Here is a 27,801-nt window from a genome sequence, read left to right as displayed (position 1 = left end):
GGTTAAAATTGCATAATTGCGATACCAAGGTCATCAAGTAAAATGATGGCTTACTCCATTGGTTCTCAAAGTGGGGTCCGGGGAGCCCCAGGGGTACTTGAGGGGGTTCCAGGGGGTAAAGAGAAAAAAAAAGGTAAGATAAACTTAGTCCAAAATTCTCCTTTAAGTGACAAAAGTAAAAGTTCTTGCAGAATATCGGCTATTATTCGAATAGACAAAGTATAAAATAGGGCTTAATTGATTAATGTTTTGTAGTAGCTTAGGCTAAAAATAATAATGACGGAAGTCTACAAAGTACCTTGCAACTAAAAGTTAACAAATAACTGTAGTGGAGTAAAAACTACAACATTTACCTCTGAGATGTAGTGGAGTAGAAGTATAAAGTATTGAAAAATGGACATTCAAGTAAAGGAAAGGGGGGGGGGGGGGTTCAAAATTGCTCTTAAGTACAGTATTTGAGTAAATGTACTTGGATACTTTCCACCACTGATTATAGTTAAACTATTGCTCATTTGGACCCCACTTTGAAAACCGCTAGCCTGGCTACATTGCTAAGGCACAGTAAACAGCGGCCTCTAGTGGCTCATTGCTTTAGTAAGGCACTGACAGCAAGGCTCAAGGTTGACTTGTGTTTTTAAAAAAAGGATATCAGGAAGAGGGGCACCTAAACATTATGGGCACCTCAATGTTAAATTGGCTATTTTGTTTAAAGTATAAAAAAATATATATATAAAGAATTTGGAAAAATGGTCGGAAGTAATGTCAATTATACATGATTCGAACATTTTCTTTTTTCTCTTTCTCTTTGGGATGAGCTGCCTCTGTGTGTCAGGCGGTCTCAATCTAAACGGTCCTATAAAAACAGTGTGAAAACACTGTTGTGGAAAAAGCTACAGGCTAGTGATGCACTTTCTAATTAGTGTTTTTATGGCTTGATATTTGCTAGGGATTCTAGGCTGTTTTGTATTTTGTGAGTTCATGTGATGCGTTGAGTGCTCTATTGGAGCTGTGTTTATTGGACTATTCATGAAACAAGTGTTTCATTACGCTTTCATGTATATTTAGCCCTGAAACATGACTGTCATACAAGCGTCATGTGAACCATGGCTAGTGTATATCCTGGATTTAAGTTACATTGTGATTACTTGTATGTCTTTTACCAAAATCTAATCAAATCAAATAAATCAAACATGCACGGTACATGATTAAACAAGCTCAGTGCTTAATGAGTCTTTCAGTTTAGTAGACCTTGTATTGTGAATTTGTACTTCCATGTACTGTTGTTCTCATGTCTTACTAAATAAAGTACATCAATCAATCAATCAATCAAAACAGACCTAAATATAGCCTTCAACTTCTTTATTTTTTTCTTTCTTTCATTTATGCCCAAACTGACTGGCTATACACAGGGGGGGGGGGGGGGGGGGGGGGGGTATTCTTTACATTACTTCAGACCAAATTTCCAAATTATTATTATTTTTTCTTCAAATGTTGTAATTAAATAGCCAATTTAGGTGCCCACTCTTCCGGTCACTGTAAAAAACGATAGTGTTCACGGTCAAAGTGCTAAGAGACAGAGGCTTTGTTCAGACTGCATGCAAATCCCATCTGTTTCTCTGGTCTGATCTTTAGGACTGACTGCAGTTGTAAAATCTACAGTAAACAGCGACCTCTAGTGGTTCATTGCTGTAGTTACAATAGCAGTGTGGACAGTGGACTGACTGTCCACACTGCTATTACGCAAGTGATCTGATTGGATTTTGTGTATTTATTTAGGTTTATAGCGACACATGGTGAGCTTGCAGATCGGCTATTTTGGGGCGAGGAACGTCGTACGATGATGTCAGAGTGTCTACCAGACTGAGACTCATCTTTATGATCTGATTCACACAAATATGTTTCCCTGTGGATTTTTCCACCGTTCAAAACAATCTGATTCCAATTTTGATAAGGCAAAAAAAAAAAAAAAAAAAAAAGGGTGCTGCCAGTTGTAACATATAGCCTTATTGGTAATCGTTTGGCAATCGTTCTTGTTGGCAAATAGTAGTGCTGATGGGACGATGTCAGGATCTCCGGTCCTGACTCTTCATGAACCGTGTTCAGTTCTCTGCTCTCTGGCTATGTTTCCTTGTACCTGCAAAATGAGGAACACATGAGAGGAAGTGTAAAACATTGGTTCTCAAAGTGGGGTCCGGGGACCCCCAGGGGTCCTTGGGGGTCCCCAGCTCAGCATCACACTAATTTTAACCACTTCAACCTTTTATACTTTGGCTATTTTTGAAAAATCGTTAAAATGTGTGCAAATCTTTGAATATACATATTTTTTAAAGCGAACATTTTAAAACAAATCTTTACTTCTGGGGGGTCCCTGGAACAAAATATGTTGAGATGGGGGTCCGCGGCCAAATACATATCATTTTGGGGGTCCTTGACATGAAAAGGTTTGAGAACCACTGGTGTAAAATATCTTGCAGTAACACCAACAACGTAAAATAGGTTACAGAAGTAGATAGTTTTGCACTCAGGAGGCAAAGCATTATCATCACTTTTTCATCAGGTGACATCAACGTTCAAGGCCAACACTCCCACATTTTGGGTAGTCAATTGTGGCAAGCTGAAACACAATGCATTCTTACAACTGTTGCAATATAAATGTAAACGTTTTCAGCCACATGACGTGAATGTAAAATCATAAAATGACCAATATGACCAGGCAATGCAGAGTTGATCTTTAAGCAACACGTGAAGCAAAGTTTCACGTGAAGTTCTGCATTCTCTTTCGCTTTGAGTACCCACCTACGCGCCCCCAAACCAAACCAAAGCAGAAGTTCCCATTGGATCAGCATGAATCACTTACTACAAGTTTTGCATCAATGTTACCATGCCCTCTTATTATAGGTTTTGATTGATTGATTGAATATTTCATCAGGCAAAAAAAATTAAACAACGCAATTACATTTATGATACTTTGTCTAAAAAGTCCTTGCGGTCATGTTTCCATTGTGGTCCGTGGTATATTCAATTACTAGACTAGGTCATGCTGGTTGCATTTTTTGGGGGCTTGTTGCTGTAAGTGTAGTTGGGCTTGTTTCCTAAATGTTTGTTATCAAACATTTTCATGTCAAGGACCATTAATGTGTATTTGTTCCAGTATGTGTGTGTTGGTGTGTGTGTGTGTGTGTGTGTGTGTGTGTGTGTGTGTGTGTGTGTGTGTGTGTGTGTGTGTGTGTGTGTGTGTGTGTGTGTGTGTGTGTGTGTGTGTGTGTGTGTGTGTACGTGTAGGTGTGTGTGTAGGTGTGTTTGCATGCCTGATAGTGTTGTGGTTTTGGAACAAAGCGTTCTAATCTCTTATCGGCCGTCTCTCATAATGAGCCATGCTGTGTGGGTGACCTGCTGCAGGTCGATGTTTTCAGGAAGTTGTCAGAACCGGTTTGAGCTCCCTGTCCTGTCCCTCTCCACAGCCTGGCTTTGTTTGTTTAACATCCTCTGATCATTTTCTCTGCTAAAGCTTCCTCTTTGAATTTCCTCCTGTGTTAAATGGGAACGTTGTATCTCTGCAGGTGCTTTCCACCAGGATGTCTATAACCGTCTCTGTCAGGTGGAAATCTCATATGTTTCTTTCAAATCTATGAGCTCAAAACTCGTCGCTTCACCCAGCGTTTCCAGCTTGTAGATCTGCTACTTTTAATGCTGTAGTGTGACGCTGTAGTATGATCACGATATACATATATATATATATTTTCCCCCTGTGTTTTCACGTATGGTGTGGTGTGTGTGTGTGTGTGTGTGTGTGTGTGTGTGTGTGTGTGTGTGTGTGTGTGTGTGTGTGTGTGTGTGTGTGTGTGTGTGTGTGTGTGTGTGTACTGACGTAAGTGAGAATTCGGCCAAGGCTCCCAAAGCCTTCAGCTGCTCCTCTAGAGCCACGATCCTCAACCCCATGTACCCTGATGTGAACACCAGCACCACCAACCTACAACACACACGCACACACACACACACACACACACACACACACACACACACACACACACACACACACACACACACACACACACACACACACACACACACACACACACACACACACACACACACACACACACACACACAGACAGACAGACAGACAGACACACACAAAATTATTAAAGACTATCAACCTTAGGAGAGTTTAGGACCTCAACTCCATAATATATTTTTGCATGATTCCAGAGGCCATTCACACCAACTTGAAGTCTGGATGCTAACTTAATCATCATTATAGCTATAGTTAGCGTTTTTCTAAGTACCAAAAGACGCCTTACATGGGGGGGGAGGAGAAGACAACAAAAAGAAAATCTACTTTAATAGAAGGAAAAAAAGAGCTAAGACTGTGAAATAAAATCAACAGTGGAACAGTAAAAAGGGGGGTGTGCGGTTACCTGGGCAAAGCCATATTGAACGGGCGGGTTTTGAGCGATTGGAGAGTGGGGGCTTCTCTAGTTATCATGCTCAGTGTGAATGGTGCTTTATACTTGGTTGTGCATCATATATCACACTGGAAATATGACTTTTGGTGCGAGACGCTGACACTCAACTAAGTACAAATCAGGCCTATAGGTGGGGTTGGTGAAAGGGCCTTTCTGTGTGGAGTTTGCATGTTCTCCCCGTGTCCCCTAGGGTAGGTACCCTCACAAAAAAACATGCAGTAATCATGGTCTCTATACTGCCTCCCCTGCCTGGTCAGCCGGGGCGCCTGATGGAGGGGAGAGGAACTGGTGGGAATAATGTGTTACTTCCACGCTACGTCCTACCGGGGAAACCCCCCCCCCCCTGTCAGGTGATAAGAAGCGGCCTGCTCACTCCTCATGCATTGAAGGAAGCATGAGCTCAGTTCGGGGCTCTCCCCAGGCTGGCAGAGGGAGAGTATAGCGACCAGGATTACAAGCTTAGGCAATTGGCACTGGGTGAAAAAATGGGTTACAAAATCGTGGGATAAAAATGCAGTTAAAAAGAAAAAAAATCAGGCGTTGCTCTTGTGAAACGTGCCCTCCTGTTCACCCAGGGTGGAGGGACAGAAGGACACACAGACTGTAATGATACTCACAACAGCAGATAGATGTAGAACACCATGCTCAGATGATTGGTTTCTTTCTGGAAAAGGAGCGAGGGAACCCTTTCAAAGACACCGTCAAGAGTCCACAAATCACCTGCTGAATGAATGATAAAAAACACACTGTCATCTCATCTGATCTCTCACACCTCCTTCCTCAACCTTTCCTTAACTTCGTCCTGACTGTCACCAGGCTGGTCTTGGACCTCTGCTCTTCCTCGTGGACCTACAGTACAGTAGCTGTGGATTTATACCAGTGAAAGTCAGCTTTTTGTGGTCTTGATTGATTAGAAATTGATAATTCAAAATATGCTCCTCATTGACGTACATTGTACGCTGAAACAGCTCTCAAAGTAACTATTTTAGCACGTAAACGAACACAATCAAAGCTAATTCAGACAATATAGAGCATCACCAAACCCAGTACTGTTTATTCTCTTAATAAAAATGTCAACTTCCTGATGATTTTACTATTTGAAGATCCGGATCCGGATCCGCGGATCCAGTCCGGGTTTTCTTCTTAATAAAAATATCAAAATCAACAGGAAGTTAACATTTTTATTAAGAAAACAAACAGTACTGGGTTTGGTGATGTTCTATATTGTCTGAATCAACTTTGTTTGTGTTTGTTTATGTGCTAAAAGAGTGACTTTGAGAGCTGTTACCGTACAATGTAAGTCAATGAGGAGCATATTTTGAATTATCAATTTCTAATCAATGGAGCAATTATTTTTTATTTCTTGTCCACCTTTGGAGTTACATCATGACAAGGTAACTAACTACACAACCCAAACCTCTACCAAAGTGGTCTTGCCCTTTAAGTAAAAAGCGTGAGTACTTCTTCCACCACTGGCTGATCTGCTTAATCTCACGTACGCCACACTGATACTCTTCTTGCACCTTTAATCTCTATATCATGTACAGTAGGCTATAATCTGCTGCTATGCTCATGCACCTTATGTGTAAACCTCATCTACGGATGGATATGCTATGTGTAAATATGTACATACAGTGTGTGTGTGTGTGTGTGTGTGTGTGTGTGTGTGTGTGTGTGTGTGTGTGTGTGTGTGTGTGTGTGTGTGCGCGCATATCTCACCTCTCTCCTCCAGCTTACTGGTCATTTTGGAGGCCATCTCCTCCACTGTACTGCTTCTAGGAGAGGAGCTTCTGCTTGCAGGAGCTGTGGAGGAAGCACAAACACAAACATGAGTTAGATGCTTGTATGCACTCACACTAGAGTCTAGTGTTTGAGTGCATGCGTGATGTGTGCATGCGTTCATCTCACCTCTCTCCTCCGGTGTACTGGGCATTCTGGAGGCCCGTGTCTGTACTGTACTGATTCCAGGAGTGGAGCTTCTCCTTGCAGGACCTGTTGGAAGAAAGAAGCACAGACAAACGCACACACTGAATCTCACATCAATTCAATAAAGTGACTGAACCGTTGCACCAGACTGCACCATGCAGCCAATATCACTCTGACAAATACCCAAACAACACTCGCAAAACACAGTCAGACGTACACTATGCAAGGGATAATGTACGGGTATCTGGTCAGTATTGAAAAATAAATCCCTTCAGGGTGATTATAATCACCCTGTCGGGATTTATTTTTCAATAATGACCAGCTACCCGTACATTATCCGACTTATTACACGGCTACTTAATAAACAAATAGACCCAAAAGTAACAACAAAACAAAGTATGTCCTTGCCGGCCATCAAAGTATTCCATAAGTGTTGGGCTGGGCGGACAAGTTCGCCTCGGAAAACAAGGAAGTGTAGTGGAATACATTTTTGGTTACTGCATTGTCCATTTCTCGCTTCAAATGTTTACAAAAATATTCTTGAGAGCAACGTTTAGTTGTAAATGACATGGTGTGTTTGTTTACACGGCTGTCATGTTGGATACAGAATAAAATCAAGCAGCTCAGGTTGATATGAGCAGGTGCTCTGAGTCTTTGATTAGGCAGCAGTCTGTTATTGAGCTCATCGGTCATTATTCAGAAATAACAACGCTGAATTCAGCAATTGCCAATCAGAATCAAGCATTCAAACAAGCTGTGAAATAAAAGAAAATAACAGTGAAGACAGGAAAAGGAATATGCAGTCAGGCACTGAATCGTTTCTAACAATATTCTTTCCATCTAATTTACTTTGGCTGCCCATCTCCTTCAGGACTGAATGCAAGATCTCCCGTCTTCACACATCAGTGCATCCACGGCAAATAACATGTATTATTATTATCATTAGCACAGCCAAACATCACTTTATTCCCTGCTGAAACACCCATTCCACATTTCTACTTGTGTTCTTGTGGGGCTGCAACTATCAGATATTTTTGTAGTCATTATTTTATGATGTTTTTGATTAATCGAATAATTACAAAAAGAAAGTCAATGAATAAAATTACCACTTCAAAATGATTTTATTTACACTGCATTGCACAATGGTGTCATGCAAAAATAGTGAAAGTAGTGCTATGTTTGACTATAATAGAAATATTTACAATAGGATTTAACTTTTCACCCATTATGCCATACCCAAATCATCATCAATCATCAATAGGGAATCGATTATTTAATAAATTATCGATTATTATTTTGTAATCAGAAATCACACCCGAATTGTGTGTGTGTGTGTGTGTGTGTGTGTGTGTGTGTGTGTGTGTGTGTGTGTGTGTGTGTGTGTGTGTGTGTGAGTGTGTGTGTGTGTGTGTGTGTGTGTGCGCGTGCGTGCGTGCGTGCGTGCGTGCGTGCGTGCGTGCGCTGTTGTCACTTGCCTGCGTTGGTCAGGTCAAGAAGGTCATTGTCCACACATAGACTGTTGTTACGACTGACGGGGACACTGCCATCCAGACTGGACGGGCTGGACATCTGTAGACAGACAGGGAGACACGTTCATAGCTGGACTGCGGACAGGAATCAGTATAGTATTGTATTGTATGTATTGTACCACAATGGAAATAAACCCCCTGGGAACGTTTGGTGTTTTAAAAGAGCTTATGACTGTACTACTGACTTTTGATTGATTGATTGATATCTTTATTGATCATGAAAAAAACATATGTCACATGTAACATACATCTGACCCGCCATAATCAAAGCAGCGGCGGACTGGCCATTTGGCGTACCGGGCAAATGCCCGGTGGGCCGCTGGGCCAGTGGGCCCAGAAAAAAAAAATGTTTTTTTTTTTTGAAAAATATTTTTGCTCCCGTTTTAGGATTATTACGGTCATTTACGGGTCGCGCGGCCCAATTATTAGTTACGTTAATGTTTGGGCTGGGATGCTTTCCAGCAGGGGCCTCAGTGCGGCTGCAGAGTTCATGTGCAGGGCTGGGCTGAAGCAGTGAACCCCCCCCCCGTTGACAAAACGACCCTGGGGGGTGGTGGGCCGGTCCGGACCAAAATGCCAGGGCTGAATTTTGGTCCCAGTCCGGCCCTGAATCAAAGGATAACGCACACAAGCCTAGAGCTTGTTTCCATTGCCCACAGGTTGAGAACCAGATTTTTTTCTGACAGTGATGCATGTACATAAATAAATAAGTTGTTAATAGTGTGATAGTGCATTAGAGGACATAGTATGCAGGCAGTGAACGCACAATGTCCTGATCCACTTCATTCTCTGCAGAGGACACTCTGGGACTGCTGTTGGCACTCTCTGCTCCCTGCTGAGGACACCACGCACGCACGTACGCACGCACGCACGCACGCACGCACGCACGCACGCACGCACGCACACACACACACACACACACACACACACACACACACACACACACACACACACACACACACACACACACACACACACACACACACACACACACACACACACACACACACACACACACACACACACACACACACACACACACACACACACACACACACACACACACAGTGTTACACCGCCCCTAATCTGTGGAACACATTACCTCAACAAATCAAGGAGGCAAGCATAGTCATCATCTTTAAGGGTCAACTGAAAACCCACCTTTTTAACTTTCTATTCTAACCAGCATCTTATCGTCACCTTGTTAAACTAATGGCCTAAGTCATTTTTTGAGGACAATTTTATTTCACTGGCCACCTCTGGTAAAATCACCTAATTGAAAAGGATCATGCTGTTCCCTCCCCTTTTAGTATAATGGCCTAACTCCCTAGTGTGACTTAGGCAAATATAGGCAATTTCTTTGGCCTAAGTCACATGGTTTTGTGACTTAGGCCGAATTATTTACTGATTTAGGCCGTTTTTTTTACATTTTCTTTTTTCTTTTTGGCCTAAATCAGATTTAATCCTATTCAAACCTATTTAAATCTCTTATGTTACATAACTGACAGACAGTGTTATTTCTATTTAAATAGTCATAATTTGTTATAAACATTTTGGGTGAAATGATTAAGAAATATCATATAGTTTTGTTTTGGATCAGTTTTTTTTATTTTTCCTGAAAAACTTTTAAAGAAATGACATAGGCCATTAGTTTAGCAAGGTGACGTTATGAGATGTATTACTCAGCACCTGTGTTGCTGCTGTTTTGTTGTTGTTTTTATCTGTTGTTGATTATTGTATTGTTTTTCATACGTTTAGATTTTTGCTGTATTGTACAGCACTTTGAGCTGCATTTCGACATATGAAAAGTGCTACATAAATAAATATACACAGATACCATAGGAAGACTGGGAAAATTGTCCTCACAAACATCTGTTTCTCAAATTCTACTATACTTGTGGGGACATTAAGGCTCTCAAGGTTTGTCCTTCACACGCATGTCCTTCACGTGACGCACACACACACGCACACACACGCGCACACACACACACACACACACACACACACACACACACACACACACACACACACACACGCACACACACACATACCTGTGTTTGTTGTGAACAGATGGACTGCAGCAACTTGTAACAGGACTCCCGGTTCCTCAGAGACCCAAAGGAGTACTACACGCGCGCACACGCACACGCACACACACACACACACACACACACACACACACACACACACACACACACACACAGTTAATGATCATGTCAGGGTTTATTTGTAACACACTTAACAATTTTTGCAAATGACGAAATGCTACAGGGTTTAGAGCGATTTTTAAAACGATAATATTTAGAGTTATCGTATCGTTATAGTTATCGTGCCCGGTGGGAACGGCGCTTTATACTGGTTTTCTTTTGAGTGAGTGAGAAAACAATGTTGCACATTAAGCTAATCATCCGGGGACCCCCCCCCCGAAATAATTCGGGGACCCCCAGTTTGGGAACCACTGGTCTAATGAATGGTTCAGTTTACAGGTTAAGTGTGAGAGTGTGGTGGGGGTCAGCTGACCTTGTCTCCAGTAGCCATGCGGACAGACACCATGGTCAGGTTCAACTTGTGCTTCTTCACCTCGGAGACGCTGGCTACAGGAATGACCACCTGCAACGTAATGGATGGACTGTTAGGCATTCACACACAGCTTAAGGCAGTGGTTCTCAAACTTTTTCATGTCAAGGACCCCCAAATTGACACTTATTAGCCCGCGGACCCCCATTTGAAAAGATAAGCCAGGGACCAGTGATTCTCAACCATTTTAATTTCAAGGACCCCCCAGTTTGACATGCATTAGGCTACGGACCCCATTTAATGGCATCTCTATCTCTGGGACCCCAATTTATATTGTAAAATCAATGTTAATTTAACTCTGAGAGTGTACAAAAGGTACCAAATGGACCCGTTAGGGTCCATTTGGTACCTTTTGTACGCTTTCAGAGTTACAGACCCATAAGGGTCCATTTGGTTCCTATCCATCATTTAGCTGGGGACCCCCTGGAACCCCCTCAAGTACCCCTGGGGGTCCCCGGACCCCACTTTGAGAACCAATGGCTTAAGGAGATACGTGTTTCTCCAGTAGTGCATTCTACTGTGTGAAAAGTACAGAATGCTAATTAAACCAATTAAACCAATTACATTATGACATATTAAACGTTATCTCCATATTCCTTTGAATGGCTACTTCATCATACAAGAGTCTCGCACAAAAGCAGTGAAACTCACCGACTTACAAGCTCTGAGCTTGTATTGTAGATCGTCTAATTTCACAGTTTCCCTTCTATGTCAGAAACGGTTTCTGACATACAAGGTTCCCACCCCGAGGGCAACGATATTCAACCTATCTCTGTCCCGAGCAGCTGTCTGTCCCCACTGGCCTCAGATCAGCAGCCATTGTTCCAGTGAATGGAGCATCATTGTGTCTCAGGCAGGCATCTTGCTCTGTAGCATCACGGGAGGAGAGCCTCACATTGTGACATCACTGTGATGAACGGTTCCCACCTCCATGACATCATAGAGTGTGAACTATAAGCATGCAGTCAGGTAAAACCAGAGGCACTGCAGTGGATTCAAGGGGTGAGGGGACAGGTACTTTAACCCTGTGCCACCCCGGCACCACGGGCCATCTGGAGGACTGGGGGGGCATGTACCATCATCACAATGCTGTTCATGGACTACTAACAGCTCTGCATTTTAGCCCATTCAATCCGGGAAAGCGTCTCTGTCATTTTAGATTTCTTTGGGCTAATCAAAAATAGCAGATATACAAGCTCGTAGGGCGGCAGCGAGTGCCGCCCTACGAGATTGTAGATCTGCTATTTTAAAAGAAAATTGAACATTTGTGCAAAAGTATGAACATATATTCTACAAATTTTCGCTTTAAACATATATTATATATATTCAAAGATTTAAAAAAAAAATCAAACATTTTCAAAAATAGCAGATCTACAAGCTCATAACCCTAACTCTAACCCTAACCCTATGAACTTGTATATCTGCTATTTTTGAATAGCCGAAGTATAAAATATGGATAAAGTGGTTAGACAGACGCGTTCCCCGGTTTGAATGGGTTAACAACCTGACCTCCAAACTCCACCACCTGGACCTTATGGCACGTCACTCTGCGTCTGAACCCTGGACCTCACCCCCACCTGACCCTTAAAAAAGACTGTCAGGCTGGACAGACACTCCCTCATCCTCCCACCCGTGACATTGAACACCGGCGCACCACAAGGATGTGTACTGAGCCTTCCTCCTGTTTGCACATCCCACTATATGGCAACATGTCAGATCTCATCTGAGAGAGAGAGGGTAACCAAAAAAAAGGCTTCATCATGGGGTAATTGATAGAAAATAGTATAACATCCACCAGATGCTTCAGGAGAATACATAACATGGCAACACATCCACACACTGACCAAACAGTCTGCTCCACAGGTCAACTCTAATAAAACAGCAATCAGCATTCTCTCTCTCTCTCTCTCTCTCTCTCTCTCTCTCTCTCTCTCTCTCTCTCTCTCTCCAAATTAAGGAACACATTTTCATAATTAGGCAGTAGCAGATGGCCTGAACATGGTGGTACAGTACGTGCCACTAATGAAAACGAGGTTTCATCAAATGCGTCCAGAGACATGTTTACTTGTGACACTGTCTCATTACACAGCCCCCCCCGCCCCCCCCCCCACACAAGTGACCATCTCAGTACACACAGTACGGAACAACAGGTGCAATGCAATACAAATATCGACCAATCACAAGAGGGGGCGGAGCTAAAGTAACACCAATGAAGGACAAGGACTTTACCCCTTAGCTGAGAGAGCGATGAAGCAGGGACCCCCACTACATATTGTATAAAATTGTGTTTTAGATTGAACTTTTTTTGTTTACTTGGTCTGCTCTTTTCTCCCCCACACCTATACCTCTTTGCCAAAAATAGCCGATCTACAAGCTCACAACGCCTCACAGCGCGAGGCGTTGTATAGATCGGCTTGTAGATCGGCTATCATCCCCTTTTTCTGAGTTCTCCTCAGGAAAAGGGATGCTGGGGTTCAAAATATATCTTATCACACAAAGAGTTGGCGGACCCCCTGTAGTAACTCTGAGGACCTCCTAGGGGTCCCGGACCCCCTGTTGAAGACCCCTGGTTTATACCATACGAGTTTTGGGTGACAGTAGACAGCAACGTTACGTTACCTTGGTGTCTTTGAGCAGCACTGATGAGTAGAAACACAGGAAGTTCACAGACAAGTACAGCTTCCCATGGTAGAGACCTTCCTTCTGCAACGCACATGTGAACGCTGACACACACACACACACACACACACGCGCGCGCGCACGCACACACACGCACGCACGCACACACACACACACACACACAGACACGCACTTTAAGCAGGGACACATGAATTATTCTTAAAATTTAAATACAGTATGACAAGCAGTGGTGGAAAAAGTACTGACATTTTTTACTTAAGTAAAAGTATCAATACCACAATGTAGAAGTACTCTGTTACAAGTAAAAGGCCTGTGTTCAAAATGTTACTTGAGTAAAAGTCCAAAAGTATTGGCGTCAAGATATACTTAAAGTACCAAAAGTAAAAGTACTAAAATGTTTCAAAATAGCAGATCTACAAGCTCCCAACGCGTCGCGATGCGACGCGTTGTGAGCTTGTAGATCGGCTATTTTCAAACAGCCTATGTATAAAATAGGGCTGAAGTGGTTAATGTATGTTTTATAATATAATATTTGCCTCTGAGATGTAGTGGAGTAGAAGTAAAAGTATTGGAAATTGGAAATGCTCAAGTAAAGTACAAATACCTTAAAATTGTACTTAAGTACAGTACTTAAGTAAGTGTACTTACTGTCCACCACTGATGACAAGCACAGACGACACAAAATACAAATGACATCAAACAGAATAACCCAGTGGAGCAGCTCTTTATTAAAGGTGCTGCTGAGTGTAATGAAAGACATAGACCTATACTGCATCTTCCTCAGAGCCATGACTCCATGCTACGTTCACACAGGCAGCTACAAAGCTACTTTAACTAGGCTACCATTCATTTTCAACGGAAGCCACACAGCGATGAGGATACAAAGATACATCTGACTGTTTGTAGCTGCTAATATACAAAACGGCTACAAAGCTACAGATATGCTGTGTATAGCGTTGTATCTTTTGTATCTGCCAGTGGGGACGCAGCATGAGGAAGATGCTGTAGCATCAAAATGTCAGTCTTTATAAAATATTAACGTTACATTTTGCCAACAAAATTGGCTTCGGAGTGCGAAAAAAAACAAAAAAATATCCATGAATAGGCTCTATGCACAGCAGCCACATTGGGAATGAATTGGGCCCCTTCCTTACTTCCTTCACAGGTGTTACCAATAATACTAATTAAGGCTCTGTTCCATTTAGTGTGGCATAGTGGTTGTCTTATTTACAAGGACCCCCATAACTCTGAGAGTGTACAAATGGAACCAAATGGACCCGTAAGGGTCCATTTGGTTCCATTTGTACACTCTCAGTACACTCTCAGAGTTACACACCCACCATAAGGGGCCATTTGGGAACCAAATTGGAGTGTTTCTAGTGAGCCAACATGCACGATATCAGCACCCTGACCAGAATGGAACAGAGCCTTCATTAGTATCATTGGTAACACCTGTGAAGGAAGTAAGAAGAGGCCCAATTTATTTCCAATATGGCTGCTGTGCATAGAGCCTATTCAAGTCTCCATGGGGTGACTAATCGATTGGAAAAAAAAAACATTTTGGGGGTGAACTATCCCTTTAACAAAGACACATGTGAACTCACTGTGTGTCAGGGCCTCTCCCTCTGACAGCTCCACAAACAGCTTGTGGAAGGTCTTGTTCTGTTTTACAAAGCTCTGTGAGGAAAACAACGCAGTCATGAATGTGCATAAATAGAATAGAAAAATAATCAACAAACAGCTTGTCAAAGGACTTGTTCTGTTTTACAAAGCGCTGTGAGGGGGAAAAAACAACAACGCTGAGGTAAAGTCATGATGAATGTTATCAGACAGTGCTGGGGTTAGGCATAGAGGTTTACCAACACACAGGGATTACTGTGGGAATTACATCAAATGGGATTGTAAGAATTGAGAGCAGCATCTGTCTTGTTGCACTGCTACCCATCTGCATCTGCTGCGGTTTATTTACGCCATACATGGGCAACTGGCGGCCCGGGGGCCACATGCGGCCCCCACCTTCACTTAATGCGGCCCACAGGTTAATATCAGAATACTGATACATTATATAATTCAATTCTAAACATTATTGATTTAATTACTTCAGTCTATATTAGTAGCTTAGACAATTCTATTGTCTTTTTTTTGGTCAAATGTTTTTGTATTAAGTTCATAAAGTTAACATAAGTATAACTAAATGCATTTGAAATTTAAATAAGAATGTTACTTTTCAGGATTCCAATTCAAAAATAGAAAAACAAAATCTGTATACCAATTCAAAAATAGCAAAAATAGCAGATCTACAAGCTCAAAACGCGTCGCAGCGCGACGCGTTTTGAGCTTGTAGATCGGCTATTTTTGCTACTTTTGTGTGACATAGAATGGCGAAAAAAGTTGATGTGGCCCTTTGTAGTTAGTGTGGAAATATAGTGGCCCTCTCCATCATCAAAGTTGCCCACCCCTGATTTACACCGTTTATTTACTGCTGCTTATAATCCTATAATTCTACAAAGCTCTGTGCGTCTGTCTGTGCCCAAAATCTCTTCTGCCCGGTTCTCCTCAGTGGCTGGAGCAATTGATCTGCATCATTTGCACACAGCCATTGACCATTACCATGTGCACGCAACACCCGTTTTTTTTTCTTCTCGCTTTCCCCAAATGTCAGCTGTTTATTAGCGTTTTTGTGTTTTCGCTGGCTCCCGGGTTGCCAAATCAGGTGCGTGAAACAAGCGCCGGCGTCGCCACATCCGTGAAACAAGCGGACCATGACGCGCGCACGCGTGTGTTTGGTTGTTTGGTTGTATGGGTTTGTGTCCCAATGGTACAATGGTACAATCGTAATTAACCCCGTACGGATTCACGCTCTAGTAAGGCCTGCCACTAATTCTACAACCGGGGACCCGCTCCCCGGAGTTTCTTTTATTTCCCACGTCGCAGGTCCATGGACTGTCACTACGGACCCCCAGCTGCGGCTCAAGACTGTGACTGCGGCCGGGCCTCTCCATGGAGCACGACCGTGGATTTCTACTACACTACACTATACCACTATACTATATACTGTATATTATCTTAACATTCTTATTATACCATTATATACTACATACACATTATTGCTGTACTATATTATACTATCATATATATCTTACACTATTATATGTGCTACTATTGTTACTGTTACTACCTGCACTGTATCTCTGTCTGTCTGTCTGTCTGTCTGTCTGTCTGTCTGTCTGTCTGTCTGTCTGTCTGTCTGTCTGTCTGTCTGTCTGTCTGTCTGTCTGTCTGTCTCTCTCTCTCTCTCTCTCTCTCTCTCTCTCTCTCTCTCTGTCTGTCTGTCTGTCTGTGTCTCTCTCTCTCTCTCTCTCTCTCTCTCTCTCTCTCTCTCTCTCTCTCTCTCTCTCTCTCTCTCTCTCTCTCTCTCTCTCTCTCTCTCTCTCTCTCTCTCTCTCTCTCTCTCTCTCTCTCTCTCTCTCTCTCTCTCTCTCTCTCTCTCTCTCTCTCTCTCTCTCTCTCTCTCTCTCTCTCCCCCGACACGGTCGAGGCAGAAGGCCGCCACCCTAGAACCTAGGGTCTGCCTGACGTTTCTTCCAGTTAAGAGGGAGTTTTTCGTTGCCACTGTCGCAAAAAATTGCTTGTTCAGGGTGGGATTGTCGGGTCTCTTCTCTACATGTAAAGTATCTTGAGACAACTTGTTGTGATTTCACACTTTAATAAAATTGAATTGAATTGAATTGAATTGTGTGTTGGAACTGTTGCAGCTACCAAGTACTAAGACACTTTTTATGCCTGATGTACTGTCTGTGCACAGCGCATAACCCAAACAGCACATACTTTGGGTGCTCATATCCCCCGACGGGTATGGTCTAGTAGTCTGTATAATACTGTATATTTTTTTCACCCTGCACTTCTTTCTAGCTCTATTCTTCTACTCTTTCCTGAGAACTGCAAATGATGGAGCTTGTATGAAAACCTGCAAACCGGTGATGTGACAATAAATCTGAATCTGATCGGGATCAAAGTGTAATTGACCAGTTAATGAGGACCTACAGTAGTGTTGATGAGGCCATCGGGCTGGTCCGGGCTCTCTTCTTCTATAGGCTGTGACCTATAGCAGGAGACAGACAGAGGAAAGGAGGAAGAGCGTGAAACAGGCACCAAAGGTTTCTCAGTTCATCTTAAAGCCAATGCAGAAGTAATGAAAATGCTGTGGTTCCTCATTAGTGGCCCCAGCAGGTGGTCCCCTCCTGTGGCTGCAGAAAAAAACTTTCATTCCATCCACGTCGATGGGAATTTGACCGGACTTTACGCTTGGGTCTTATTACCTTAGTATGTAAACCGTTTCATGAAGACTTTAATGTCTTCAAACGCTAGTTCTAAGTCTTCTTTCACACAGCATGATACCTGTATGCGCTTTTGTAAATGATGGACCCATTAAATTAAAGCATCCAGGCCATACTTTCGGCTCTTTTGATTGGGGGTTTTACTGAGTGAAGACCCGGTAAGACCCAAAAATATTTATATCAATTATTTTAAGCCTAGAATCAAGCCATCCAGGGTCCTGGTGAATCATGACCATAACACGTTTGATTCTGTGAAAAAGCTTTTTTGAAAACGGCAAAACAAAGGGTATTTATTAAATATAGTATATCATATAATTAAATACATTTACATTTTTTGGTCATGATTCACCAGGACCCTGGATGGCTTGATTCTAGGCTTAAAATAATTGATATAAATATTTTTGGAAATGTCAATGGTAAAAATGCATTGACTATTTTGAAGTGGAACCAGAAAATGGCCGCCACTGCTATGCCCTATAGCACACCGGTTGCAGTTGCACTTGCGGCGCTGAACTAGAGGCTTCTAAAAAGGGCTTTGTAGGAACAAACGGGTGAGGTTTACAGCCCCTTCGTCCACGTGTTTTCAGTCTATGGAATGAAAACATCAGGAGTGAGGAGATAAGGATACCGGTTTATTATCCCTCCATGACGTTCTCAGCAGTAATGTGAGGACCACGCCTTCTGTTGGACGTTCCCATGCCTCGTGTCGCCATGTTGTGGACATGTCAGCCGGCGTCTGCCTCTGATCTTTATCATTAGTAGAGCCCGACAATGACAAATGAATGATGGCAAATAATGGCCCATGTATTAATAAGATATAACTGACAACACCAAAGGCCAAGTGTCCTTCCAGGCCTGGTTGTACCTGAGAGAGAGGCTGGCGGTGTTGAGACTGTAATGGTTAGTACCCACGGTGGTGGAATGAACTTCCCACTGATGTCAGGACAGCTGCCCATCTTTCGCCGCAGTCTGAAAACCCACCTCTTCAGGAAACACTACCCTTCCTCTTTGCGGTTACATGGCGGCTTTCCGACATGTCGCCTTTCCGACGTTAACGAACCCTATACCTAACCCTCACCCTAACCCTAACCGCACGCGGAAGCCACTAGTCGGAGTGGCGAGATGTCGGCGTGGAAGACTGTTACCCCTCTTTGCCTGGCCTACTTTTTGTTAACTAGTTGTACGGACTCTTGTTTTATTGTTGTATTGTTTTATTGGATCTTGTTTAGTCGATACACTTATTTGTTTTAGCTCGTGCTCATTTGATTCTGCTATTTTGTCTCTTTTGTCTCTATTTTGTCTGTTTAAGAAAGTAGGTAGCTGATATATTGCACTTTTACCTTAGCACTAGGTATACTCTTGGTTGCTTGTTTTTGCAGAAAATGCACTTAAGACTTCTGGTGATTAGTAGTTTCGTTCCCTACCTATGTTGAATGCACATATTGTACGTCGCTTTGGATAAAAGCATCTGCTATGTAATGTAATGTAATGGTACCTGAGAGAGAGGCTGGCGGTGTTGAGACTGCGGCCCAGCTCCTGGATCTGCTGCTGGGCCTCTGCCAGGCTCTGACTGCCTCTGGAGGGCTTGATGATCAGCAGGCTGCCTTTACGACTACCATGGGATCTTCCAGGAGTCCCAACCTCCAGAAAATTGCTTAAACTAAAACAAAATAAAAAAAATAAGTACAAAAAATAAAATACAATGAAAGTGCAGAAGAGAAAGAAAAATAAAAACTCAATCAATGGCAGCAGCAAACAGATAGTTTAGATTACATTACATTTTAGAGTGGCAGCAGACCTGCAGTTTTCTAGGAGTTTGTTCCAGATATGTGGAGCATAAAAACGAAATGCTGCTTCCCCACGTTTATTTTTGGTTTTATATATAATCATATCATACTATACTTTACTGTTGTTCTCATTCGGTGCAATTATGCACCCAGTGTCACCAAGACAAATAACAAAGGAAATTAAAATAATTGTGATTGTGTAGAGCTACTAGCGCTCACTGCTCCTAATAATTAGGATGGGTAATTGAGAGGACAGATTTCACGTACTGTATTATGTGCAAATATTGAATTTATGTATTTGTTTGGTATATTTTATTTTCTTGTACAAAGCAACTTTGTACAAGAAAGTTAAAAAGAACAATAAAAATCTGAGCTATTATTATATTAATATAGAATATTATATTATTTTGCTGTATCAGTTCAGTAGATCACAATGTGCAATTATGTTGACTCCATCAGTGATTCTCAACCTGTGGACCGGGGACCATTAGTGGGCCGCAAGGGTATGGCAAGTGGGGCCCCCAAATAATTGGCGAAACACTTACTGTAAGATTATATTTTTTTCTTTAAAATCTTGAAAAGAAACGTGTTTTCCCAAGCACATAAATTATAGTGCGATTTCAGATGATTTGGCAAAATATGCAACCATGGATAATCATAATCATACAAATGACTGAGTTATTGTGATATAAGGAAGCTCAAACAGATGTCTTTGTGTCTAACAGGAAAACCCTGGAGGCATAAATAAGCTGAAACAATGAAACAATGCACTGTAAACTAAAACATCTTTGATTCTTATCAGTAGCTCTGGTACATCTTGATTGTCTACTCTAGAAGGACAAATGGAATTTAACTGCTGAACTTCACTGCAACTGAAACTGAATCTTAATCCTTGAACACAATTCATCACGTCAGGCAAGGGGTTCTCAAACGTCTTCATGTCCGTGGACCCCCGTCTGAAAATATGTTGTGCCAGGGGGGACCCCCACACAAGATTTGTGTTGTTAAAATGTTTTTGAAAATATCCAACATTTTGTACATTTTTGTACACGTTGTTTTGAAAATAGCAGATCTACAAGCTGAAGTTGCGAGCTTGCAGTTGGTTCCTAGCCGCAAGCATTGAAACCGAAAAGTCCTATCTGATTGTATTAAACAACGTTAAACTCACCAACATTGCAGCTGTACGGAAAGCTTAAGTAGCCCTATGAGCTACTTACTCGTTTTCAATAACGCAACGTCCTGCTGCCTCCTACATTATTATGTGCAATTTCAAAACAGGTGGTGCGGAGGAGTGATTTCCAATGAGTGCATTGGAGCGCTTCCAAGCGCGAACACTAATCACCTGCAAAGAATGTATTGACAGAAAGTAGCTCATAACATGTCTCTACGGTGGATTTGAATTAAATTAAAACTTGACGGATACATAGAGGATAACGCAAGCTTTCCGTGCAGCTGCCATGTTGGTGAGTTTAAAGTTTAACAGACTTGTACTCACACAGCACTGTCCAATGAGCGCCTCCGGATGTTCGTCATGTTGACGAATACCTGCTTACAAACGACACAAAACACAACACATGGGCACGTGTACAGCAGTGTTAATTTTGTTCACAACGATCTACAAGCTCAAAACGTTATGAGCTTGTAGATCGGCTATTTTCAGCATGCAACCAAATGTAAGATCTGCCATTACGACGCCATCAAGGCCCAACAAAATATATGTTTTTGTCTTCGAAATCAATCGTAGATTTAGTCGCCAAAAATGATATTCAGTCGACTAAATCTGGACTAAAACGAAAACATTTCAGATGACTAAAATATGACTTAAACTAAATGAAATGCTATTCAAAAGACTATGACTAAACTAAATCAAGATTTGCTGTCAAAATTAACACATTCACACACACACACACACACACACACACACACACACACACACACACACACACACACACACACACACACACACACACACACACACACACACACACACACACACACACACACACACACACACACAGTACCTCACTAAACCTACTGTGTAGTCTTGTTCACTCCAACAGTCAGTGTGTGTGTGTGTGTCTGTGTTTGTTGTAACCCTGGAAGAACTGCAGGCAGTCAGGGACCAGCCCACAATGTCTTTACAAAACACAGCAACTTTCTACGATTGGTCCATTGCTTGTGGGTTTAACCAAAGAGCTTTCAGGGGCGGGAAACTAAACCACAGCTGAACCAATCGGGTAGGAGCACAAGGAGGAAGTAACATGATGGTTACTAAATTGATGTTGATGTGGTGACATGGTTGCCATGGTGAGAGACACACCTCCCAGCCTGAAGCTTTCATTTAGCTAGGTACACAGTAAAGGAGGCCATTCATTATTTAATTTAGCTACGTACACAAAGTATGGACTAAAATGCATACAAATGTACACAAATGGAAATGTTTGTTTAGATTTCAGCCATTTAGACCTGAGGCCGATTTAAAAAAGTGCCTTCTAAATCCTAACCTAAGTTTCCTGAAAAACTGACACAGATACTTTCCCGGATTGATAACAATGTGTAGGTTTTCCAGGTCTAAATGGGTTAAATGGAAGTTTTTTGCGTGTACACACGTGTACGCACGCACGTTACAAATTATACCATTTCTAGGGAAGTAGCCAATCTATAAACTTACAAAATGTCACTGCACGGCACAATGTAGGCTTTTAGATCTATTTTCTGTGCACGACGCCGACATGCAACCAAGTATGAATCAGGCATAATCCTGACCCTGAAAAACATTTTAAGTCTGCACTCTGGATCATGCTTCAAAGCTTTCAAATGTATTTTTCTTCCACAGTATGTGACGTTTTCAAAGAGACATATTGCCCTCAGTGCCCTAACACCCTCACATCACCCAAATGTAGAACAAACATGGGGAAATTCTCATTCTACTGCTCTGCCACCAAAATGTGGAATGCCCTGATATCATCCATTAAAAGGATGTGAATCGCTGATTTCTTTCAAAGTTGGCCTGAAAAACATCTATCAGGAGACAGCAAGGCGAGGTAAACGTGTTCTCTTTTGTACATAGCCTATAGTGTTAATGACATGTATGTATGCTATGTCGATGAGTTGAATACATAGTCCCCAGGACTTCTTTTTGTGTTATCCTTGTAGCCTTAATGTCTGACTGCACCTGCTGTTTACATTTCTGACTAATAAAGTATTCAATCAATAAATCAAAGTGGCTCTTCCTCAGATGATCCAGTGTGCAGGACTCTATTATAGTGACTACTACAGTGACTTCTGTCCTGCTGCACGTACTTCTTCCACCACTGACACGCACGCACGCACGCACGCACGCACGCACACACACACACACACACACACACACACACACACACACACACACACACACACACACACACACACACACACACACACACACACACACACACACACACACACACACACACACACACACACACACACACACACACACACACACACACACACACAGATAGACATCAGAGAGTGTCTGCTATGAGGAACAGCTTCTTGGTACATATTTGCATCGCTGCCAAAACAAATAACTTACGCAATAATGTGCAATAAAGTGCTTACTGCTTCCCCTAATTAATCTGGTTTTGTCCATTGATTGAATCCTTTTAAAACTACACAGAGTCACAGGCTGTTTGTTTTCTGCAAACTGGTGCTCAGCAGTTACACTTTTATCACCGTTGTGTTTAGTTTTATACCACTGTTCAAAATCAAATAGCGCTGTAGATCACTGGTTTTCAACCAGTGGTCCGGGGACCACCAGTGGTCCTTGAGGGGGTTCCAGGGGGTCCCCAGCCAAATTAATTATTAGGAATAAAATTGACCCTTATATGTCTGTAACTCTGAGAGTGTACAAATGGAACACTCTCAGAGTTAAATGAACACTGATGATGATACTACTGTGTACATTGGGACCCCCAACAATCTCGTACGTTTCTCCATTAATTCGAAACTGTTTTTTGCGTCCGAATGTAAAGACTGGGCGATCTCCTCCCAGCTGTTCTGGATTATGTTTTTGTTCTTTTGATCGGGGCTTGTACAGTCATAGAGCCATTGATATCCACGGACTAGTTTGCAAAGTTGTTCTCGATGTGGTCATGTTGGCGTTAAGTGTTGCTATGTGAGCGTCGATGCACGACGTCACTTCCACCCACTCTTTCTTGGAGACATCATTTTCTCACTACTGCCCCTACAGTTGACAAGAGGTCGCCAAGGGTACTTTTTGCTAAGGTACGGTGAACGCACGTCGGGTTGAGTTCAGTCCGCAGGCGGACGGATGGAATATTTGACGGACAAAGCGTGACAAATTTGTCTCCCCCTCCTCTCCTGTTGTCTGCCCATGCACGGGCTTTATGGACACTATGTATGGGCCTTAAGACCCTATTATGTACCTAGGGAAATATCACACGTCATTGCCGTCTGTGTTTACATACACCCGAGGGCTGACGCAGGGGCAGCGTGTGAGAATCTTACTCAAAAGGCCTAGATGGTGCAGAGCGAGTGAAATGTTTGTGGCTGCAAGATTCAACACTTTTCAAGCTGTTCTTTGGAACTTAATGTATAGATTCATGTGTGGCTTGGATGAGTCTGTGAATAGCATCATTGTCAGTATAAGTAACCCTGTGAAAAGCTGCACTAGATACTCCTCTAGGATAGTGGTTCTCAACCAGTGGTCCGGGGACCACCAGTGGTCCTTGGGGGGGTACCAGGGGGTCACCAGCAAAATGAGTTAACATAGCGTCAAAATCATTTTAATCACTTAGCTTTGGCTATTCAAAAATAGCAGAGCTTGTATATCTGCTATTTTTGAAAAATCTTGAAAATGTGTGCATAGCTTTGAATATATATCTTTTAAAGCGAACATTTTTAACTCAAATCTTTGCTTCTGGGGGTCCCTGGCACAAAACATTTTTAGATGGGGGTCCGCGGCCAAATGTAAATCAATTTAGGGGTTCCTGGCATGAAAAGGGTTGAAAACCACTGCTCTAGGAGACATTGGCTTAAAAGCCTGTATTTATAACTGTCACAAATGGCCTGTCTAACATGTTCATTGTTTTTTTATTTATGTTTATTGTTTGTATGTAATTGTGTTTTTCTATGGACCTTGAGTCTGCAATAAAGACATTAATTCAATCATTTATTCATTATGGTATTAATACCTTTACTTAAGTAATAAATGTGAGTACTTATTCCACCACTGCAGACAGAGAGACAGTGTAATCAGCAAGATCAGCGCTTGGTTTTTAGCTGATCTAAGCCGACATGTCCAAGAATGAAGAAGTGCTGAGTCAGTGTGAGAGGAGGATGAGGATGACTGATGTCTTTTCATTCACAAATGCCAGGCTGTCAGTCACTTACCAAAAGGGTGATTTATACTTAGTTACGCGTGTCTGTGTCCTGCGCCGAAAATAGCAGATCTACAAGATCGGCTACACGTGCAGACGGGCTATTTTCGGTGTGCGACACAGCCAGTGGTGGAAAGTAACTATATTTACTCAAGTACTGTACTTTAGTACAATTTTGAGGTATTTTTACTACTTTACTGGAGTATTGCCAATTTTCAATACTTTTACTCCTCTACATCTCCAAGGCAAATATTGTACTTTTTACTCCACTATGATTATTTGAAAACATACATATATATATATATATACATACTGTATATACTTTGGCAATTTGAAAATAGCAGATCTACAAGCTCACAACGCGTCGCAAACAATGCAACGCGCTGTGAGCTTGTAGATCTGTTACATTCTGCATAATTGAGTACTTTTACCGTTGGCACTTTAAGTCTATTTTGATGCCAATACTTTTGTGCTTTTACTCAAAAATGTTTTGAGTTTGTACTTGTACTTGTAATGGAGCATTTCTACAATAGGGTATCATATACTTTTACTTAGGTAAAACATGTGAGTACTTCTTCCATCACTGGACACAGCACAACAACCATAAGCCAGGCATAAGACTGACATAAGACTGAGTCTATATAGGTGCCAAAATTATTTATACATGAATCTTTAGAAGTGTCTGACGGCTCTCTGTGTGCACCGGGCCAGCTGTCATAATAACCTGTCACACGTTAACACCTATAACAAACTCATTAAAAATGAATAACCGATGTGCTTATAGCAGCAAACGCTAGAATATGGACGTAAACAACGATATGTAGTGCAGGGTTTTTTTTTTGTTTATGTGGTCCGCTCTTTTTTCCCCTCTACACCGATAGCTCTTTGCCAAAAATAGCAGATCTACAAGCTCACAACGCCTCGCAGCGCGAGGCGTTGTGAGCTTGTAGATCTGCTATTTTTGGCTAAAGTTCTCCTCGGAAAAGGGACGTTAGTGTTCAAGTGGTTAAGGTAAAAAGAAAATAAACATATCACACAAAGATTTGGCGGACCCACTGTAGTACCTCTGAGGACCCCCTAGGGGTCCTGGACCCCCTGTTGAAGACCCCTGATGTAGTGCATCATGCGTGAGGCTTTTCGCGGTGACATTCCACCTGCTGACTGTACCGTGTCTTCTATGTGGAATATGATGGTTCACTGTGACTGTGCATTAGGCTGACATAATGGTGGCTTATTGTGTCAGACAGTATAGGGTTAAATACGATGGTTCCTCATTATGTCATAAGGATAAGGATACTTCCTTTAACAGGTCCGTTCATGAAAGTCCTTGCGGTCTTGTTTCCAATGAGGGCCTGTGAGCAATTAGGGGTTAAGAGTCTTGCTCAGGGACAAATTTCATGTCATCGACACATTTGCTGGCCTGGCCTGGAAGCGTACCTGGGGCAACCAGGGCCTCTGGCTCCCTAGGCGGGCTCACTAACCACTCAGCTATGGCCGCCCCTAAATACAGGGTTATAGGGTTAACTCCTGTTACCATATTGACAGAACAAACACAAATGCATCATGAACTAACAGGGCTTCCTATAGGTGAGAGATAGATACTGAATGGCAAACAAAAAGGTTTCATGTTACAGGGCCTGTTCCAACACATATCTACTGTACCGTCTGTCATCTATACACAATACAATGTCACATGATGGACACAACAATGAGCTTCATTAAGCAATGTATATTAACATGGTTTTGGTGGAAGAAGAATTCTAACTTTTCACATTGCGATGGGACGTGTTGTGAGCTTTGTAGATCTGCTATTTTCAGAAGTTTAAAATAGGGCTTAATTGGTTCGTGTATGGAGTGTGTTTTATGATAATGATCTAAATTCACAAAGCAACTACAGTAACTAAAGCTGTCAAATAATCGTAGTGAAGTAAAAAGGACAAGACGTTTAAGGATTACCTTTAACGAGATGGGTGTCAGCTGGAAGGGTCGCCATGCAGGGACCGGAGCAGATGAAGGGGGCTTGTTGCCCAAAGTCCCAACAAGAATGGAAGCCAAGGAACTATGTCTAGGTTAGTAAGTAAAAAGAACAATATTTGCCTCTGAGCTGTAGAAGTATACAATTATTGACAATTTTACATACTTACATAAGTAAAGTCAAAGTACTTCCAAATCATACTTGAGTAAACACCACTGGTTCCTTCCTGGTTTGAATGTATTCCCCAGACAGTATATCTAAAGACCATGCAGTCTTATGCAAAGGTAAAAATGTTTTGTTAGGTTCATTTGTTGACCTGGCATCCTATAGTTTCAATGTACAGATTATTATACTGTCTAGACTGATTCTAGGTTCTTGGTTTACCTATGAGCCTAGATTACTGAGGCACTTCACTGTCTCTCTGCATTTGATGCATCTGTTTATCTTGCTTACTGAGTCACTCTGGATAAAGAGTGTCTGATAAACGCCGCTGTCTGAGACAGACACACAATGACACATTTCAAGGTGATACTCACTCTGTAAAATCCCCAGTGTACATTTAACCCAGAGACAGAGAGCGTAACAAAATGGACACTTCAAAACAAGGAACACTCAGGAGTTTGTCAGAGTAGAAGTGAGAGGAAAACACTCCCTCCTCCTGGAGTGCTGGCTGTCTGCAGGTGTAAGCAGCTGTCTCTAACAGCAGGGGGCATCATCATCACCACAGCTTGCAGGAAGGACACTCATCCTACCTGATGATGCACCTTGTTGTGTGTCTGTCTGCTACATAAGTGCTTCTCAAACTTTTCTGTGTCAAGGACCCCCAAAATGATATGTATTTGGCCGCGGATCCCCAGGAGTGAAGAAGGTGTAATTCAAAGTTATTCAATAATTTAAAAATAAATAGCAGATACAAGCTTGAGCTTGTAGATCTGCTATTTTTGATAGCCAACACAACATGGATAAAGTGCTTAAAATATTTTGATGCTACACTTTGCTGGGGACCCCACTTTTAGAACCGATGTGCTACACCAGGGGTTTTCAACAGGGGGTCCGGGACCCCTAGGGGGTCCGCCAAATCTTTGTGTGATATGATTTGTTTTTTTTACATTAACCACTTGAACCCTAGCATCTCTATTCTGATGAACATTAGCCGAAAATAGCAGCTCTACAAGCTCAC

General features: G+C 42.2%; 1 protein-coding gene across 1 annotated transcript; it reads right to left on the bottom strand.

The window, feature by feature from the left end:
* Positions 1–371: 371 nt before the first annotated feature.
* On the bottom strand, positions 372–26,705 carry LOC311045597 (uncharacterized protein). Its single transcript, XM_084057545.1, has 16 exons — positions 26,603–26,705; positions 20,758–20,807; positions 18,971–19,135; positions 17,183–17,240; positions 14,743–14,815; positions 13,118–13,221; positions 10,442–10,531; positions 9,973–10,047; positions 8,688–8,756; positions 7,868–7,961; positions 6,375–6,458; positions 6,186–6,269; positions 5,084–5,189; positions 3,869–3,970; positions 1,338–2,134; positions 372–1,214 (listed from the first exon to the last, which is right to left on the bottom strand). Exons 2-15 carry the CDS (start codon positions 20,793–20,795, stop codon positions 2,119–2,121), a joined length of 1,158 nt encoding a protein of 385 aa, XP_083913671.1. The 5' UTR covers positions 20,796–20,807; positions 26,603–26,705; the 3' UTR covers positions 372–1,214; positions 1,338–2,118.
* Between the last annotated feature and the right edge of the window lie 1,096 nt (positions 26,706–27,801).

Source organism: Gymnoscopelus microlampas (genome assembly GCF_963454915.1).
Source record: "Gymnoscopelus microlampas genome assembly, chromosome: 5".
Taxonomy (NCBI): domain Eukaryota; kingdom Metazoa; phylum Chordata; class Actinopteri; order Myctophiformes; family Myctophidae; genus Gymnoscopelus; species Gymnoscopelus microlampas.
This window is presented reverse-complemented; position numbering and strand designations above follow the sequence as displayed.